Here is a 17,755-nt window from a genome sequence, read left to right as displayed (position 1 = left end):
TTGTAATTAGACTGTATCCTACAACCAAAATACTGTAGTTTATGTGAAAGAACTTTGTTTACCTGAAAGCAGTTTTTGTTTCTTAGTGGTACTTAAAACAATAGTGTCTTCCAATAGATGACACCTTAGATGAGGCAGTTCCTACCTCCAAAGGTCCAGCCTCTTTTTGCACCCTCCCATTGAGGGGACACTCACTTCTGTAGTCGGTGGCCCATTCTACAGATTTCATTGTAAACTTCTTACTATTGAGCTGAAGTCTGTAAGCCTCAATTTCCTGTACATCAAATGGGGATGGTCTTGTTTAGCATATTTACCTAAAGGGTCTTACAGATTTTATTACGAGGGAGTGAGGGCTGTATGCTGGGAGGAAGGCACTTTGCCCAGTGGGGTAGGAAGAGCAGAGCAGGCTGCAGGGGCAGTCGGTGTGTCGGTGCGGTTCAGCCAGGCAGGCTGCGAGATGGAAGAACAGGAATGAGCTTGCATGGACACAAACCACCAAGAACATGGTAGAGAAGGAAAGATTGCCGGCACCACAGATGGATTCATTTTCCATCAGTACTATCCAGGAGCATGGCGCACAGCAGCGGGGCGGGGGTGGGTGGGGGTGGGTGGTGCTCTCTTCGAAGAAAGAAAACAGGAGCAATTTGAAGATTTGGGCATGAATGGAGGAAGAAGACAAGAAAGGAGCAAGGAATGCCAGCTGTAGCTGGTTTGCCTGTGTTGCCTTCCGTGCGGGCTCTGGGAGGGGATGAAGGAAACAGAGAAAGGCAGCATGGGAGTAACTGGTATTGTGATAGTAACTACATCATAATCCTTCAGCCACGGTTCCATCAAGCAGGCACGATCAACCCAATGCTCAGATGGGCCTACTGAGGTTTCTTGAATACCCCGAGAATCTTCTTTGGGGTACATGGCTGTGATTATCAATTTTCTCAGAATAAACCCAGGTAGCACACTGCTGGCTTCCAGGTCCCAGGAAGTGAAGCTGCTGATGTGAGCCTTTGGGAAGAGGAAATCTTGGCCCTTACAACTGCGCAGAGAACTTTGTGGCTAAGGGCAGCCCATTTGTTCCGGCAAAGGATCTGGGGCTGGGAGATGGTAGGAACTGTGATACATCACCTTCCTTCCATGGTGGCAGCCAGGTTTGGCCTTGGACTGGGGAGGAAGGAGGAGCAGAGGGCTAACTGCCAACCAGGTGCTTTTCATTTGGGGACATGTGTCCTGGATTTTCTGGGACGGTACCAATTTCTTATAATTTGATTACTTTCAATGAAGGCAATTTGTTAGACATCTGATTTTCAGTATGGAAAACATGGCCACTGCGCTTATAACTAATGAAGGGCAAAGATAACTCAATCTGAGTATGTGACTTGTCCTCTAAACACAGCATCACAGGTACCCAAGGAACATTTATTTATTTAGAGGACTTTATTTAGAAAATTGGAACTATCTTACTGGGGCAAACACTTTAGGAGGAGTATGTTAGGACATCCCAGTGTCTTCCATAAGTGGAAAGGGGCACATCTCTGCCAACACAGCATGGCGGCTGGTCAGTCATGATGAATAGAGATGGGCAGAGTAGGCAGGGCGCCCTGAATCTTGGAAATGACAAAGAAGAGCAGGGAAGTTGGTGACACAAGCCTGAGACTACAGGGAGGTCTCATGGGTCTTTAAGAGAAGATGGGGAGAAAAAAAGAAGACAATGGATTTCCAGTGTAGAGAGGGCACAGGTGAAGACCAGGAAGGAGGGGAGGGGTGCAGGGTGAAGGCAGTGCCTACAGGGGAAAGACAGACAGAAGTTATATCAGCAGGAAGCCAGCACGCTTGGAGTCTACCACCAACAGAAAGGGAAGTCACAGAGGGAAAGGCCAAAGAAAATGAAAATAACAGTTTTTCCGTGCCTACTACGGAAACCCCCAAATCAGGAATATGTGCTATTCTCCTAGGAGGTTGGTTTGTTTTTCTCTTCTGGGAGAACCAAACTGTAGCTGACCAGGGGTCCCTTTTGGTTTTATCTGCTAGGTTTAGAGCCAGATTTGTGGTCTGCCATTTGTGTCAAGCATTGAGGCTCTGGGAGCTGCTCTTACTGTTTTAGTGCACCCGGAGCTCCGTTTTATGGTCCCCCCTTGTTTTCCTTTCTCACTTCTTTCTAGTGTATGCTGTTTTGCTGTGCTTTATGTATCCCTATGAGTGGCTGTAAAGTCTTTCTAGAGCAAGTGGAGTATAAATTTTAAAATAGAAAGAAGTCCCACAAGGCAGAAGAATACAGAGGCGGAAATGAGAGCAGAAGCTAGACTTGAAGAGCGAAGAGATGAGGGAATTCCAAGGAAACCCTGAAAGAGCAAAATCATCCAAATTGGGAAAAATGCCACGTAGCACAGAAATACGGGGTACCAGCAGCCTGACATGCACGTCTGTTAGATGTGTTAAAAAAATGAATATGCAAATGTAGTGAGGAAAAGGCCTATGTATAGATATGTGGATTAGATCAAAGAGATTGGGTTTGGGACTTTTTAGACCTCTGAGTAGGGGAAAGAGAGCATGTGCAGAAGGATGATAGATGGAAGGTGTGCATGTGAACAGAGTAGGAAAACCATGGGATTCCTCTCTTAGTCGACAGGCATAGACATCTCCACGTTTTCTCCAACCAAAAAGCAAATGGGGAAAAGCACATCAGAGTATGATACTTGTGCCAAAACTGAGACGGTAATACTGGGTAGGAATATTAAGTGTGTCGGGGGGAAATGTGATAGGGCTGGAAGAAATTTAAAAGGGACTTTAAACATAGTGACTAAGAAAGGGCAGAGAACCTAAAGATGCACGTTAGGTCCACTTGATAATTGCCTGGAATCTGCAGTATGTACAAAACGTGAAATAAACCAGGAGAGTTGATAGGACTGAGGTATAAGGAAAAAGAGAGACTGCAACAAACAAAGTAAAATGTAGTATTGTATGCCCGGAGTAGGGTAAGTCGCTAACATCAATTTCTTGAAAGCCAAAGGGTTTGGCAGAGATTTTTAGAGTCTGTTCAAATCGCAGACTCTTTGAGGGTAAGACATGCAAAACATAAGATGGATATTCAGAGAGAGACACCCAGATCGTTTTACGATATGACAGACAGTGGGGGTGACATGTTAAAGTCGGGTGTAAAATAAACCCCTCAAGGGAAGGGATAAATCTGAAGAGCCACACTGATGTCCCCATGGCAGAGTGACAAAGCAAGTGTGCGGTACAGGAGGGAGGAGACGCAGAACTGCTGAGTCTGGGTGCCGGCTGCCGGGTCTGGGGTCACTTGGGGTCTGTGTGCCATGGTGACATCTCAGAGGAAGGTGAAAGGAGCCGTGCCAGGAGGTGAGGGTTTTTAACTGGGATACTTGCAGAGAGAGATGGGAGGATGTGAGACATGGAGGCCACCAGACCACCGTTGTACTCAGCTGTGTGGCCGAGCCACACGGGCAGAGGCAGGATGCAGAGTGAGAACAGAGCTGATTCCGGTTAGACAGGCACGTAACCAGATGTGCCGAAGGTGGGACGGACAAAGCTTGCACCCTCCCCACAATCCTTCTGCTTCAGAACGCTATAGGCCGTCAGTACCAAACAAATGACATAACTTTTACCTGCTAGATTGAAAAAGGAATGCAAGGGCTGGAGCAGGGACTCCTATAACCAAATCTAAATACAGTGCCGCTCTCTCCAGTCTCAAAGGCATCATCCCTTCAGGACCACGGTTGAACCCTCCAGGTCAGTTCCTATTCCCTATGGTCTCCCCCTGCACCTCCCCTTCCTAGGGAGAGGGGCTTGTGTTTCCTTAGGCAGCCTGGGCTCTCGCAGGTGGTGTAGGATCTGAGTGAGAGGCTGAGGTGGGCGGGCGGAACAGTCAGAGGACACGACAGAAAATGCCTCCCGCGGCCTTCTGTGCCGTGTTTTATACAGCAGATCACTCCTTCCTTCCTTCCTTCCTGCCTGCCTTCTTTCTTTCCTTCCTTCCTCCCTTCCTTCCTTCCTTCCTTCCTTCCTTCCTTCCTTCCTTCCTTCCTTCCTCCCCTCCTTTTTTAAAGCTTTGCTTCCTCACCTTTATGATCCTATCCATCCTACCCAACCCCCTGCCTTCCTCCTCACTGGCTATTGAATATTACAATTTTAGAAGTTTTTTTTTCCTTCCTTAAAATGTGTATACCTTGTTTTGGCACCCCCAGTATATCCTCAAACTACACTTTTATCCCAGAACTCTCTGCTGAGGTATAACTGTGTGCCCCTACATAACAGCTCAGAGCAACAGCTGACATTTGAACACAGCGGTGGGCACTGCTCCCAGCATACTTATTAGATGTGTACAGTTATTACCCCATTTCACAGACGGAGAAATGGAGGCACACAGAGTTGATATAACTGGCCTAGTGTCACAAGGCCAACAAGAGGTTAATTTGAGGTCTGGACCTAGTAGTCGGCTTCAGGGTCTGTGAGTTCAATCACCACACAACTGCCTGCCTCTGCCACGAATACTCAGCATGTCCACAAACAAAGTCCTGTTTTTCTGCCACACCAGAGGGAGTGGTGGGGGAATCTCAAGTGACAGGAAAGGGAGACCATGTAGCATCTTACTAAATGTGGAGTCTCGAGACTTTGCCAAGAAAAAAAATCCATGCTATGTTTAAATGAAGCGAAAAACAAGTTTGAACAGGAAGCATGAGGGGTGTAGGGGTGGAATCCAGTCATGGAAGACCAAGGGGACCCAGCTCTGGCAGTTACAGAAGATGGAGGCAGTGCAGTGACAGACAATAGAACAGCCATTACCTCGGTTTCAAATGCAGCAATACTGAGGTCTAACAGCCAGGGCCAGGCCGCTGACTCTCTCTGATACATCCGAGAGGAGGAAAATGCACCAATAAAGTGGGAAACAAAGTGAAACAAGCAGAAAAGAGATTAAATGGGTGGGAGACTTGAAAGTGCTGGTTGGGGGGGGGGGGGTAAGAGCAGTTCCTGATGCCAATATTTGTGTTTGTCTCATTTGTACAACAGTAACAATGATTGAAGTGAGCATTTAACGAGCCTTTGTTATACCATGTGTCAGGCGCTGTGCTAAAGGATTTACAAGCATTGACTTATAAAATGAATGAATTTGCATTACAAACCTTGAGTAGGCTATGAATTGCCTTAAGTGTCAGGGGAAGAAATTGAAGGTATTATGAAGTATATTTTACAGATACTGAAACAGAGGCTCGGAGAGAATTAAGTCTCTCGGGCAAAGTTGTACAGCTAGAAGTGGCAGGTCTGGAATCCAGCCAGGCCTGTTTATATGCTTTACTGCCACAATCAGTTCATCGCAGACAATGGCCTTGTGTCATTTGTCTTGACATCTCTAGAAAGAACCTAACATAGTGCCTAGCACACAAGAAATGCCCCAATTTAAACATTAGCTCACACTTGTAGCCACCTCCACACAATCTGTGTTTGTTGAATGAATAAAAAAATGACTGAATGGACACACTAACGGACAACACTCTTGTGTGGTAGGTGTGGACGGTTCCCCGGGATAGGGTCTGTGTGTGGGGGGCTGAGGACTTTTGAGGTTTTTGTGGAACGGCAGGGAGATTTTAAATGGTGGTTCCTGCATCCACCATGGGAGTGGAGAGACAAAGCACCTGCAGAACCACGGTGCTGGGTTTTTCATGCTCTGATGTTGAGAGGGCAGGAAAAGCCCATGACGATGGCCAGTGTATGTATGGGGTGGGGGACATTAGGTGGTGAGATGGTGGAAAGGGAGGGAGGACTCTGCTCAAGAGAAAAAAACAAAAACAAAAAACTGAAAACACAAAAGGGATGATAATCTGAGGAAAGGGCATTGGAGAAATAGATGCAAAGCTAAAGATCCAAAGGGGAAAATGGGAGAGTCATGCAGGAAGTAATGCCAAAGGAAGTCTGGGTTCGAATGCGTTGCCTTTGCAGAGACCTGTGAGAAGCTGCCCCCAACCCCCCACTAAAGAGCTCCAACAGAGCACAGAGGCTGTGGATTGTCTCAAGGGGAAGTGGGGAAGTGGCTGACTGGGGTGGGGCCATGGCGGTGCTCTGTGAAGGCTGCCATAGCCTTGGCCTCTAGTTGCTGAATCTAAGAGCATTTGGACCCTGTTGACCATAACTGGGGGGGGGGGGGATGGGGTTGGGGGAAAGAAAAGGGAAGGGGAAGGGAGGGAAGTGGGCGAGCTAGAGGTAGAACGAAGGAAGAACGCGTGTTGTCTTGTTAAAAGGCAGGAGAGGAGAAGCTTCAAGGTCTGTGATCGGAGGATAGGTTCGGGGAAAGGAGAAACGTGGGAGCTTTGAAATGTGCAAATGAGTTAGGACGAGAAGGAGTCACAAGAGCAAAACTCATCATGGAGAAAAACAGGGTGAAACAGAAGAAGCGGAAACAATGAAAGTTGGAGCACGCTGAGTTTATAAGAAATCGATACGCAACATTCAGTGGAAACTGTAGCTTCGGTTTTGGGGATAGGAGAACTGTTAAGTATGGATAATATGTAAATACCATTTATAACTTGAAAAATCTGGAAGGCTCAGATGAGATAAACTTTCTGAGGGTGCTTTGACAAATACGAAGGAAGATATTTGTGGCTGAGAGGAAAGGACACTGGATATGGAATCTGAAAATCAGAGTTGAGAGCCAGCTCTACGGGGACTGGGGGGAGGTGAGGACATGTCCCCAGTCCTCTCATTTGCTTCTGAGTCCTCAGCCAGGAAAGTGGCAGTAATGGCCCTTTCACTTGCTGGCTATGAGGGGCTGCCACAACAAAGTACCACAAACTGGGTGGCTGAAAACAACGGAAATCCATTCTCTCACAGTTTTAGAGTCCAGAAATGCAAAATCAAAGTGTCAGCAGGCCCACGTTCCCTCCCCGGTCTCTAGAGGAGAAGCCTATCTGGCCTCTTTCAGCTTCTGGAAGCCCCGAGGGGTCCTTAGTTGCATCCCTCCAATCTCTGTGCTGTTGTCACAAGCCGTCTCCCCTATGTCTGTGTCGTCTCCTCTTCTTATAAGGACACTGGTCATTGGATTTAGAGACCACAGTAAATCCAGGGTGATTTCATCTCGAGACCCTTAACTAATGACATCTGCAAAGACCCTATTTTCAACTAAGGCCACGTTCTGAGGTCCTGGATGGACATGGATTTGTGATGGACCCTACTCAACCCACCACAGGATCCAAATGCAATGAAGCAAGGTCACTGGATAGTTTAACAATATTTTCCTCATCCTCTTCTTCTGGTCCCTAAGAGGCCACTTTCCTTCTAGTGCCTCCGCACACAACTGTGATGGCTGCCAGGATAAAATCCAGTCTCCCAGGCTGGCACTGCAGGCTTTGGTCACCGCTGCTGGTCTCTGTCGCTGGCCTTTTCCCACTCTCCTCACAGCATCTACCCTATGTTTCCAGCCAGCTGACTCCCCTTTAGTCTTTATGACCTGGCTGAAACTCATTCAGGAAACTTTCTCAAAGGCCCTGAAGGTGACCTCTTCCTGCTCTGGACAACTTCAGCAGAAACTATTTGACCCTTTCTCATGGCAGTTAATCAGGTCTTCAGACTCCCTTTGATTAAGCCATCATTTATCTCTCGTTTGATATTTTGTGCGTGTGAATTTAAACCTTTTTTCCTGCATCAGCCAGGACTCGAAGAATGGGAATGTCATTTTCTGGGTCTTTTTCTAGAATCTAGTTCTGTGCCTGGCACAATCCAGGTCCTCAGTAACTGTTACTAAATTATTTACTTCCCACTCCACCGACTCTGTGCCTGCAAAATTTCTTCTCTTTCACTTCATGCATGCCTGCCTTTCCTGATCAGCTTGGGCTGAAGAGACGCCTTTCTCTTCCAGAATCCTGGAACATCTAGCATATACCATCTTATTTTGGCCCATTGTATGTTTATCTGTGGGTCATTCATTCATTCATTCATTCATTCATTCATTCACAAAGATTCATTAGGTGCTAAGCTGTTTGGCTTTGTGCTGGGCTCCAGGCTCCCTGTACGGCTGTCTCATTCTCCCACTTAGAGGGCAAGCAAACTTTCTTGTCCTTCTTCCTTTTTTTCACTAGGGCCTAACAGCTCTTCAAGTGTTGTACACGCTCAGTGTGGTGGTTCCACTCAAATCTCTGTAGCTAATTCTTAGAGGACGATGCCAAATGTGGGACTAAAAGTGCTATGAGCTTAAACGAGGCACTTAAAGCCCTCTGAGAAGATGCCACAAGAGAACCAAGACCTGAGCTCTGTAGCCAAAGCCAGGCAGAGGAAGAACCAGGCTTTGAGAAGTGGCTTCCCCAGCACCCTCTGTACTTGTAGTAGGGAGAACACAGAGGTTCGGGTTCCACCCTCAGCATTCATCACCTTGGTGACTGCACTGTCCTACCATGACCTCTGGATGACCCCCTGAGAAGTCTGTCAGGGACCAGGAGGAAGCTGGAATGTATTGTTCCAATCAGGAGTTCCTGAGAACATGGGCAGGGTTGAGAACTGGGGACAAATGAACTGTAGTACACACAGCTGGGACCCTCTTGTGCAGGGCAGTATGTTGTGCACTGAAGCAGGCTCAGAACACACACCGCATCCCACCCTCCAATTCAGCGAGAAGGCCTGTTGTCCTTTGCTCCTGCACAGCCAAAATGGAGCCAAGGGGGATGTGGGTGGGCGAATAACAAGCCGCATTGCTTCCAGGTGTTTCTCTGCCCTCAGTACCTGGCATGCCCTGGACAGGGGACAGCACTTCTGGGGGCTCTTGGTGGCAGGGAGTCACTCACCAGCATTGTTTTGCTGCTTCGTATTTTTGATGTAGGCGGAGAACTTGGAGAAGATATCAATGCCAGCTGTGTTAGATTCCCGGTGTTTCGCAGCCAGTCTGGGGTACCTGGAATGGACAACGCGGTGTGAGAGCTGCAAGAACTTGGGGTTTCTTTAAAGGAGAGCCTATTCCCATCACGACAAGCAGCTCTCCTGTTTCAAGCTGGATCTACACATCTTTTGGGGTTTTTACACCCCGTCTTATAGAGAAGGAGGTGAGCTCTCAGCCCTTGTTCACTGATAGAGGAAAACAGAAGCCAGTGAGGTGAGGAGAGCTACCTGGGGGACCCAGTCTGTGGACAGGGAACCAGGACACAATTCAGAGGGCCCAGGATGTGTCCCCTTCCTGGGACCACCAACAGTGATGATCCAATGAAAAGACCCTAACCAAAATTCTGAACAGGCTTGCCTCTGGCTCACGTGACATTTCCCCAACCCATATTAAAATAACTACCCGCTGCCAGGCCTGTGCTTGTATCCTGGCTGCAAGGATCTAATTCGTGGAGCAAAGAGATACTAGGCACTGAGGGCTCAGAACCATTTCTCGAAAGGAAGGGTAGCCATGGTCCTTTTCTGAAAGACGCTTTGCACACTCTTCATTTGTGTGCAGACCCAGCCCCACTCCCTTGCACATTCTTTCATTCTGAAGCCAGCACAATAGAAAAAGGAGAACTGGGGTTAGAACGGCTTAGCACTCAGATGATAGTCCTTGACCCTGAATGAGGTAAATTTGCTTGTGTGGGAATCCATGGTTTTGACCCCATGAGCTCTCTCCAAATGAGCATTTCTAATTTTAAAAAAAATATTGTTTCATAAACACTGTATGGGTGTGGTCGGGCAGCGGTGGGAGGAGATGGAGAACCCCTGCTTGGTTACCATTACTATCAATTATGTGGAACTTTGTGATCTCAGGGTGAATGGCTGTCAACTGTGAGCTGTTTGGTTGCTTTATGCTTAAAAAGCAAAATGCTTTTTTTTTCTTATGTAATGTTTTAAATAATTTGAACCGAAAAGCCTTTGACACTTATTTGTTGTGCTTTCATTCTTTTGCTCCTCAACTGGCCCGTTAGCTAGGACTCTCCACTCTTGGGTCACGTCAGGTGGCTGTTTAATTTCAGAGATTGCCATTGGACGAGGCCTCAGAAGGTTACTGGGTCCAGCCCTCTGCGATCAGGCAGGTACAGTAGACATTATCGCCCTCGTTTTACAGGGAAAGCAACTGCGGACCAGAGAAGTTAAAGGACTACTTAAGAGCCCATGGATAATAAATAGTGGGGGGACCACGAGAACCCCTTTTCCTGCCACTGGAGCCGTGTTCTTCCCACCCCATCACACCACGTCTCCGAGAGCAGCAACGGCTGACTGGTATTGAATGCTTACCATTCAGTAGGGTGTTCCAGGCACTCTTCTAACCCCTCTGTACTCATCATTTATTCCTCCCAATTCTGTTGGTCGACTGTTATTAGCCTCATTTTCCACACGAGAAAATGAGGCATAGGGAAGTTAAGCGGTTTGTCTAAAGTCACATGACTAGGGAGCAGCGCCAGAATTCCAACAGGCAGTTTCACTTTGAAGCTCCGCTCTTAAGTTTCACGTTGTGTGGCCTCTCGCCGACTCTGTTGTTTTACCCTCAAAGCTCCCAAACCCTTGCTGGAGATTGGCTGAGCACCATGGATAAACTCTCTCCATCCAGCAGCAGGGGGGATGTCCCGCACAGCTTCTGCACACATGTCGTCCTGAGTGTACTAGGAATTATCAAATTCACCTGCTCTGACTGGGGACACAAAGCAGGGTTGCCTGCAAGATGCTGGGTCATCTTCCAAGAGCTGGGAATTTAGGATCACCCTTCCCTGTTTTGGCCTTCTCACAAAGAATCTGGCATGCTTGTAGAACGGATTGCCTTAAATTATTATTAATATATAAAGCAAGTGCTCTTTATTTTTGTTTGAGAAGGCAGCAATGTAAAGAGAAAAGGGCCCAGAAAATGCATTTTAATTTGGGTTTGTCGGTGAACAGACGTCCAGTAATCTGACCATCTCTTCATGGTCACCGTGGGCCAAACATGAGGAGGTGGTACCAAATCCAAGACGGATGACGAAGGGCTGACTGTTTGGGAAACCATGGTGGTACCCTCCTGTTTTCTAAGCACTTTACCGTGTAGCATAATGTCCCATTTGAAGTTTGTCCTTGTGGGAAGCAGGTCTTCAAATATTAATTTCAAAGGTTTTGGTAACTGGATTTGGGAAGGTTACTGTACAAGACGTTAAGTGCATTTATTTTAGGTCCATATTTACACTATATTTTAAATATGCAATACATGGGCTACAGAGTACATTCTCTTTCTCCAAAAGGCTAGCAAATAGAATTTCAGTCATAGAAATAATCTTTGAAGTAACACTGTGATGTGGTCTGGTGACGGTCAAGGAAATGATGAATTTCTGTAACTCAGAGGTTATCAATCTAGGGCCTTGGGCCAAATTCAGCCTGACATCTGTTTATGTACTTCCCAGGAGCTAAGAAGAGTTTTTATACTTTTAAATGACTGGAACAAAATCTAAAGAGGGACATTACCTTGCAATGTGTGAAAATAACATGAAATTTAAATTTCAGCATTCATAAATAAAATGTTATTGGAACACAGCCATGTCCGTTCATTTACATATTATCTATGGTTGCTTTCACTCTACAAAAGTGGAGTTGTGACAGAGACTCCATGGCCCACAAAGACAAACATACTATCCGACTCTTTAAAGAAAAGTTTGCCAAGCTCTGCTGTAACTAATGAAAATTTCTCTCCACTCTGTTTTTAAGATATTATTTCAAATGCATTCATCTTAGACATGCACCAAACCTTTATTTTGGGAAGTAAAACAGTTGCCCTCTCATCAAAGAAAATTTTTAAATATATAGTATCAAAATATACATATATCATATGTGATATGTATCATATATCATATATAAAATCATATATATCATATATATAAAATCACATATATACACATATACACACACATATATACACATATATACATATATATGTGTGTGTGTATATATATATATATATATATGATTGCATGTGGAAGTGCTCTGATTGGCTTAGAGTCCCAATTGACTTCTCATTGACAATCCATAGACCACCACGTTACTGAACAAAAGACCCCATGCCATTAAATAAACATGCAGTAAGTGCCTGCCAGGGGTACACCCTTTCCCTGGCGTTGGGTATACACTGGAGGAAAAAGATACACCTCCTGTCCTCATAGAGTGTTCTTGCTGATTCTGGGAACTCTCCTGGCAGCTTCCTTTTTCTAATGAGCTGAAAAGTGGAAGGACTTCCCCCTTGTCCTTCCTCCACTATCCCTGCTTCCTTATCTCACCAAACCCTCACTCAAGAAGCGGTTTTGTGCTTCTGACTCTTCTGATCCTCGACTGTGTGTTGCCTTGTCCTGTCTCTGCTATGTACAAAATGATCCTTGGAAGCGGATGGGGTCTCGTTTATTCAATAAAAGAAACCCATTGGGATCTGTGGTTTTAAGACCTAAGCTCACCCATTGTCCTTATGATTGCAATGGGGAGCAGGCACAAAAGAGGCACTGATCTCTGTTTCTAACTCTTCAAGCTGCCATTGAACGAGCTTACTCTATGTCAGGCACTAGGCCAAGTAGTATTATCTTCTACAATCGTCCCTTGAGATCAACATCATGGTCATCATTTTATAGATGTGAGAATTAAAGGTTAGAGAGGTTTTAAGTAACTTACCTGGAGCAGAGACCATTCACGCTCACCAAATATCCATGCGATTCTCTGCATTTCCCAGTTTCTGCCTCTCAGTCAGGTTGGGGTCATTGACTGCTAGTTGACTGACTAAATGACATGCCACATGAGTAAACTGTATCAGTTCACCCACTCCTCACTGAATTTTTATCACAGCATTTATTCACTAGGATTATTTTAAATAACACACAGTTCTGGAAAAGTACTTTGAAAAACTTGCGGAATTGCAGAGCTTCTGCTGAAAGGCAGCTTAGAAACCATGCAGTATCCCGCCTCATGTTAGAGATGAGGAAATAAGGAGTGTCTGAGCGGGAGACAGGCTTCCCCAAGATCATAAACAAACACTGAAGAAAGGTGGCCAGAATTAGGTATTCTGACTCTGAGTTCTGAATCCTATTAACTCTGGCCATTCCACGGAGATGAAAGGTAAGGGCCAGCATGTCTCAACACTAATCCAAATGCTCCCTTGCTGAGCGTTAACTGGGTCAGTCTAAGGGAAGGGATGGAAGTTAGTCTCATTTAGAAACTACTTGAGACTTCCTGGATTCCTCATTTTGACACCAAATGCTTTGTGGGACCAAATGTGATTTTTAAAGAAAATTGTTGGAGTGTTTGTATGTGGTTTTTTCCTTTAAAAAATAAAGCTAAGGGGAAAAAAGGCTCCCACAATTTCTTGGCTCTCTGGCAGCTTTTACAAACAGTGGTGTGATGAGAAACACATGGCTGACCAGCACTTGGTGAACAGTGATGGGGGTTTTGCTGCCCCCTAGAGAACAAGAAGGTCAGGCTGTGCTCCTCCAGGGACCTCAAGACTCAGGCCACCCAACCTTTCATTCTGAGTCAGTGGGAAGCCAGCAGACGCTGGTGGCTTGTTATGGAAAGAAGAGTGGGTCTCCCTTTGTGGTACTGAGGCACTGGCTTGGTGATATTTACCAGGAGGTAACTGTGGCACCTGCCCAGTCTGATCCATATGAAGGCATCTAAGAGACATGGCTGGGGGCTCTGGAATAGTGGGTGGTCTCATCACTAGGGCCCCCATTTGAAAGGCCTTCTGAATTTGTGCATTTTAACAGTTCCAAGGTTCTGTTACCTGGGTGTGGTGGATTGTTGGGCCACTGATGTGGCTTGAGTGCACTTAGTAAAACTTCCCACACACAACTGTAGTCCAGAAAAGAACCCAGACTAGAGGAAGCAGAGCTCAAGGCAGGTAACGCGGGCACATGGGGAGGCAAGAAGGGAGCATCTAACACTTCTCACCTCTGAGTCTTGGACACTTTAGAATATGATAAAACCATCACTGCCTTAGGCTCCAGTCTGTCCTCATATTTTGCCATCACTGCCTCAGCTCTCCTGTCTGTCTTGCCTGGACCTTTTGGCTCTTTCTAATTGATTCTCTACCTCCAGCTCTTCCATCCTCTGCCTTCCTCATCTTCCCCCAACCCCCGAAGTAAGCCTGAAAACTGACTCTCCAGCACCTTTGCTTAGAATTTTCCTATAACTACCCTCCAGGATCAAGTCTGTTCCTGTCTTACTCTGCATGTGACGTTATTTCTCTACTTTTTAAAACAACTTTTGTGATTGTTTAATCCACGATTTCAATAATATAGTACAGTGCACAAGTCTAGTTTCCAGCTACTTTTAGAACTCATCTGCCTCTCTGGACTCCTAGTCTCCATCAGGAGCAGCTTATTTATCTGACATGAAACTATATCCCGCTGGTCTGTCCCCTCCCTGTGCTCATTTTTAGAAGAGGAGTTGTTTTCAGTCAGGTTCTTCATGTTTAATTATGAGCTCAGATCAGGCCTGGTCAGATTCACGACTTTTATTCACACCTTGGTGTGGTTTTAAGTCACGTGGTTCTCTTTCTCCTGGCTTATTTTTGTTTCATCAGCCTTACAGCTCTTGTTATGAAATGAGGGCACCTTTGGCCTCACTTGAGTGTCTTCCAGGCCAAGTGAAGTACAGAGAGGACTTCTTCAGGGGCAAGGAGAGGTGACGACCTTCCCAATGCTCCTAAAGTCAGTCCGCTTAGGAGGGAGTGATCTGCTGCCTGTGACAGGAATACCTGCTCTTGGAGTTAGACTTAGGGATGCAGTTTGGAGATTGTCAGCCCTTTGGGGATAGGGAGGGACGTCCCAGACTCTCTCTTTGAAAAGAGGGTCTTACGCTCTGAAGCAACAAGGCTCCTTTGCAGAGCTGCCTCCTCAAAGTTAACACTGTGCTTTTTCAGTTCCAACATGGACCCCTCCCTGACGTGTTATCTCTGGAAATAAGCAGCTCATTACTTTTGAGGGGTCAACGTCTCCTCCAGGAACTCCTCGATCTTGTTGACATCCGTCTTCACCTCCCCGTTGAAGGTCAGGAAGGGCGGGTGGGTGCCAGGGGCTAGGTTGTGTAGGTCTGCTGGCTTCCTGTAAAGAGAGCAAGATTCAGATGGTAGCTTACACCAGGGCACTTCACATTCAGGTGAACCTGGGACTTACTGTAAATTAGACTCCCAAGCTGTCCAACGTGCCTGTCAGCAAAACCAGACTTACAGTGTGGTGTGTAGGGGAGGGGAGGTTGGAGGAGGTTCTGAAGGGATGTGGTGAGACACAGGATGTCCTTCTAGGGGAAGCCCGCAAGAGAGGAGCAACTCAAGAAGAAAGAGTTAAGTACCATTAAAAAAAAAGGAGAGTAATGACAGGGGACGAAATTCGTGCCAACTTTTCAATACCGAGAATAGAGATTGGACTTTGCTTTCAAAAGTTCCTTCACCCATTAGCTGAACAAAAATGCACTACACAGAGTTCCAAACTCTGCCTATTATTGAATTCCATCACGGTACTTGTACACTAAGGGATATATTCTGTGTTGTTAATCGTAGGTGCAGCAGGAAGGAAAGAGACCTTGTGTTTGACATGGGACCTGCTCATGCTCCCACTAGCAGGTCAGAATGCACGAGTAAAGATGGAGCCAAGTGAGGGGAAGAAGGGTGGGCAGGTTGAGGGAAACAGGGAGGGAGAGGGTCGTGCTGAGAAAAGAGTGAGGAAGAGGAGGAATAATGGTGGAGACTTATGAGCAGGGCTGGGCCATCGGATTCACCCCAAATGCTCTCTCTCTCTCTCTCTCTCTCTCTCTCTCTCTCTCTCTCTCTCTCTCTCTCTGAGAATGCAACACTTCTGGTGGGAGTCAGGAGAGGCAAACACTCGATGGAGGAGCTGAAAAAAAGCAAACCACAGGAGGAGTCTGTAATGAAACAAATTCCTGGAGTAATCCGTGTGGGAGGGGAAGAGAAGAATTTCAATTACGGTGGTACACCCGTGTCATTCCCTCCAACACACACAATGTCAGCAGCATTCTGGGGCACTTGGAACTCCTTAGACAATTGAGACTGAAAGTATTTTAAAAATCTAATTGACTTAGTCCCTTTTGTTTACTTTGTGTGTGTCCCTCCTTTCAGACAGTGAAAGAACATTCTTTTACCTTTTCCCATTTCTTAGAGCTGACACAAGGCAGCAATGCTTGAGAGGGGAAATCTATACTGATTTTATTTTTCAGCAATTACCTCTTGGTGGCTTAAAGAGACAGAAATGATTATTTTTTTTCTGTGGCCTGAGAGAACAGATGCCCCTGGAGTCTGGCCCCCTTAGGAAGTACTGCCCACGGCTGCCGAAGCTTCACTGGACGCTGCCGGGGGAGGCTGGTCCGTCGTGGCCCTCCCTCTTTGTTGATCCTCTTCAGCAATTATGGTTGAAACAATGTACTTAGCATTTAACTATATATCCCCAAGTCGAATTTATGGATAATTTCATGTGTATCAGTCCTCCTTCCCTGACCGATTGCTAGCTCCTTGAGGGCAGGAATGATGCTGAGAATAGCCAACATGGATGGCACTCTAGCTGTGAGCCAGGCCCAGTACTGCATGCAAATGCCTTGCACGGCCTGCTCGCTAACCCCTCACGATAACCCTACCAACAAGGTACTACATTGTACAGAGGAGGAAACTGAGGCTCAGAAAAGTGAAGTAACGTGTTCAAGGTCACTAGAAAAGTGAAGTAACGTGTTCAAGGTCTTATCCCGGCGGTGCCGGGATAAGAAATCAGTTTTCTCAGAAACTGTTAAAGTTCATCGTAAACAAATATTCTTTAACTCTTTAATATATATTTTTCTCTTCTTCAGGAAGAACGTTTCCTCATTTATAAAACTGAAGTAGTGATACTTGGCTGTGCTACCACACGAAGTGTTTGGCAGGATGGGATGTGATAACAGGTAGTGACAGAGCAGTGTAAGCATCAGAGGAATGCTGGGCTGGCTCCCTCTCCTAGTCTGAGCTCCAGCAACACGCAAGTCCACATATTGACCCAAAGACCTCCCCTTCTCCATTGAAGGAAACTACTCTTTCAAACTGTATGCAAGTTGCCTGCTCTTGTTAGTTGTCACAGACCATAATTTCAGAGCAGATGCATGTTCGTGTATTTGACAGATATTAGCTGAGGGCCTGAAGGAACCAGCGGCTAGGGCAGATACAAGGAAACTTAAAACATGACCCGGGCCTCTCCCTGAGGGACTTAAGGTCTCATTCAAAAGACAAAACAAACTTCATAACTGATGCGTTCTGAAGAGCATGGAATTTGAACCAAGAAAACCGGGTGTTTTAGAAGCAGCCCCTCCAATTCTAGATGGGCATCTTGGGCGAGTCATTTAAATGTGTCCATCTCAGTTTCCTTGCATAAAATGAAAATGTGAGACCTCCCTCATGAGGTCATATGTTATGCAATTTTTTTTTAATGGGAAAGCACTCACCAGTCATAAAGTGTTGGGACTGTAGACACCATAACTTTGTAAAATATTAAATGATGACATCAGGCAACATGGACAAGAGGCGCTGGGTGAGTTTGGAGCGATAGATGCATCTGAGAGTGGAGGGGTGGGAGGGGGCAGCTTCCCAGGGGAGGGGGCTGAAGGTGGATGGGGCAGTGGGGCGATCTGTCCATTCATGAAGCTGGGGACGGCCTCTGTGAGACAGAGGGAGCATCCTAGCCACAGGCTGGAGGCTGGAGGGAACAATGGCAGCGGAAGGCAGTCCAACCTGACAGAGGCCGATTAGTCACAGACAAGTGTTGGGAGAGAAGGTTGGGAAGAACTGAAGAAAGGACAAAGGAGGGCTGCAGATGAAGTTATT

The 17,755-nt window shown here is 46.3% G+C and overlaps 1 protein-coding gene across 1 annotated transcript in view; it reads right to left on the bottom strand.

Annotated features, from left to right (window-relative positions):
• LOC109448935 (CLIC family member 5) overlaps nt 1-17,755 on the bottom strand; it is a 97,330-nt gene that overhangs the window by 23,517 nt on the left and 56,058 nt on the right. Inside the window, exons 3-4 of the mRNA XM_019734726.3 lie at nt 14,877-15,002; nt 8,778-8,884 (exon numbers count right to left, since the gene is read on the bottom strand). Coding sequence (XP_019590285.3) covers nt 8,778-8,884; nt 14,877-15,002 — 233 coding nt within the window. The remainder of the gene's footprint in view (nt 1-8,777; nt 8,885-14,876; nt 15,003-17,755) is intronic.

Source organism: Rhinolophus sinicus, chromosome 2, assembly GCF_057876585.1.
Source record: "Rhinolophus sinicus isolate RSI-liver-muscle chromosome 2, RSI-T2T, whole genome shotgun sequence".
Classification (NCBI taxonomy): domain Eukaryota; kingdom Metazoa; phylum Chordata; class Mammalia; order Chiroptera; family Rhinolophidae; genus Rhinolophus; species Rhinolophus sinicus.
Note: the sequence above shows the minus strand (reverse complement) of the source record. Positions and strands in the feature narration are given on the sequence as shown.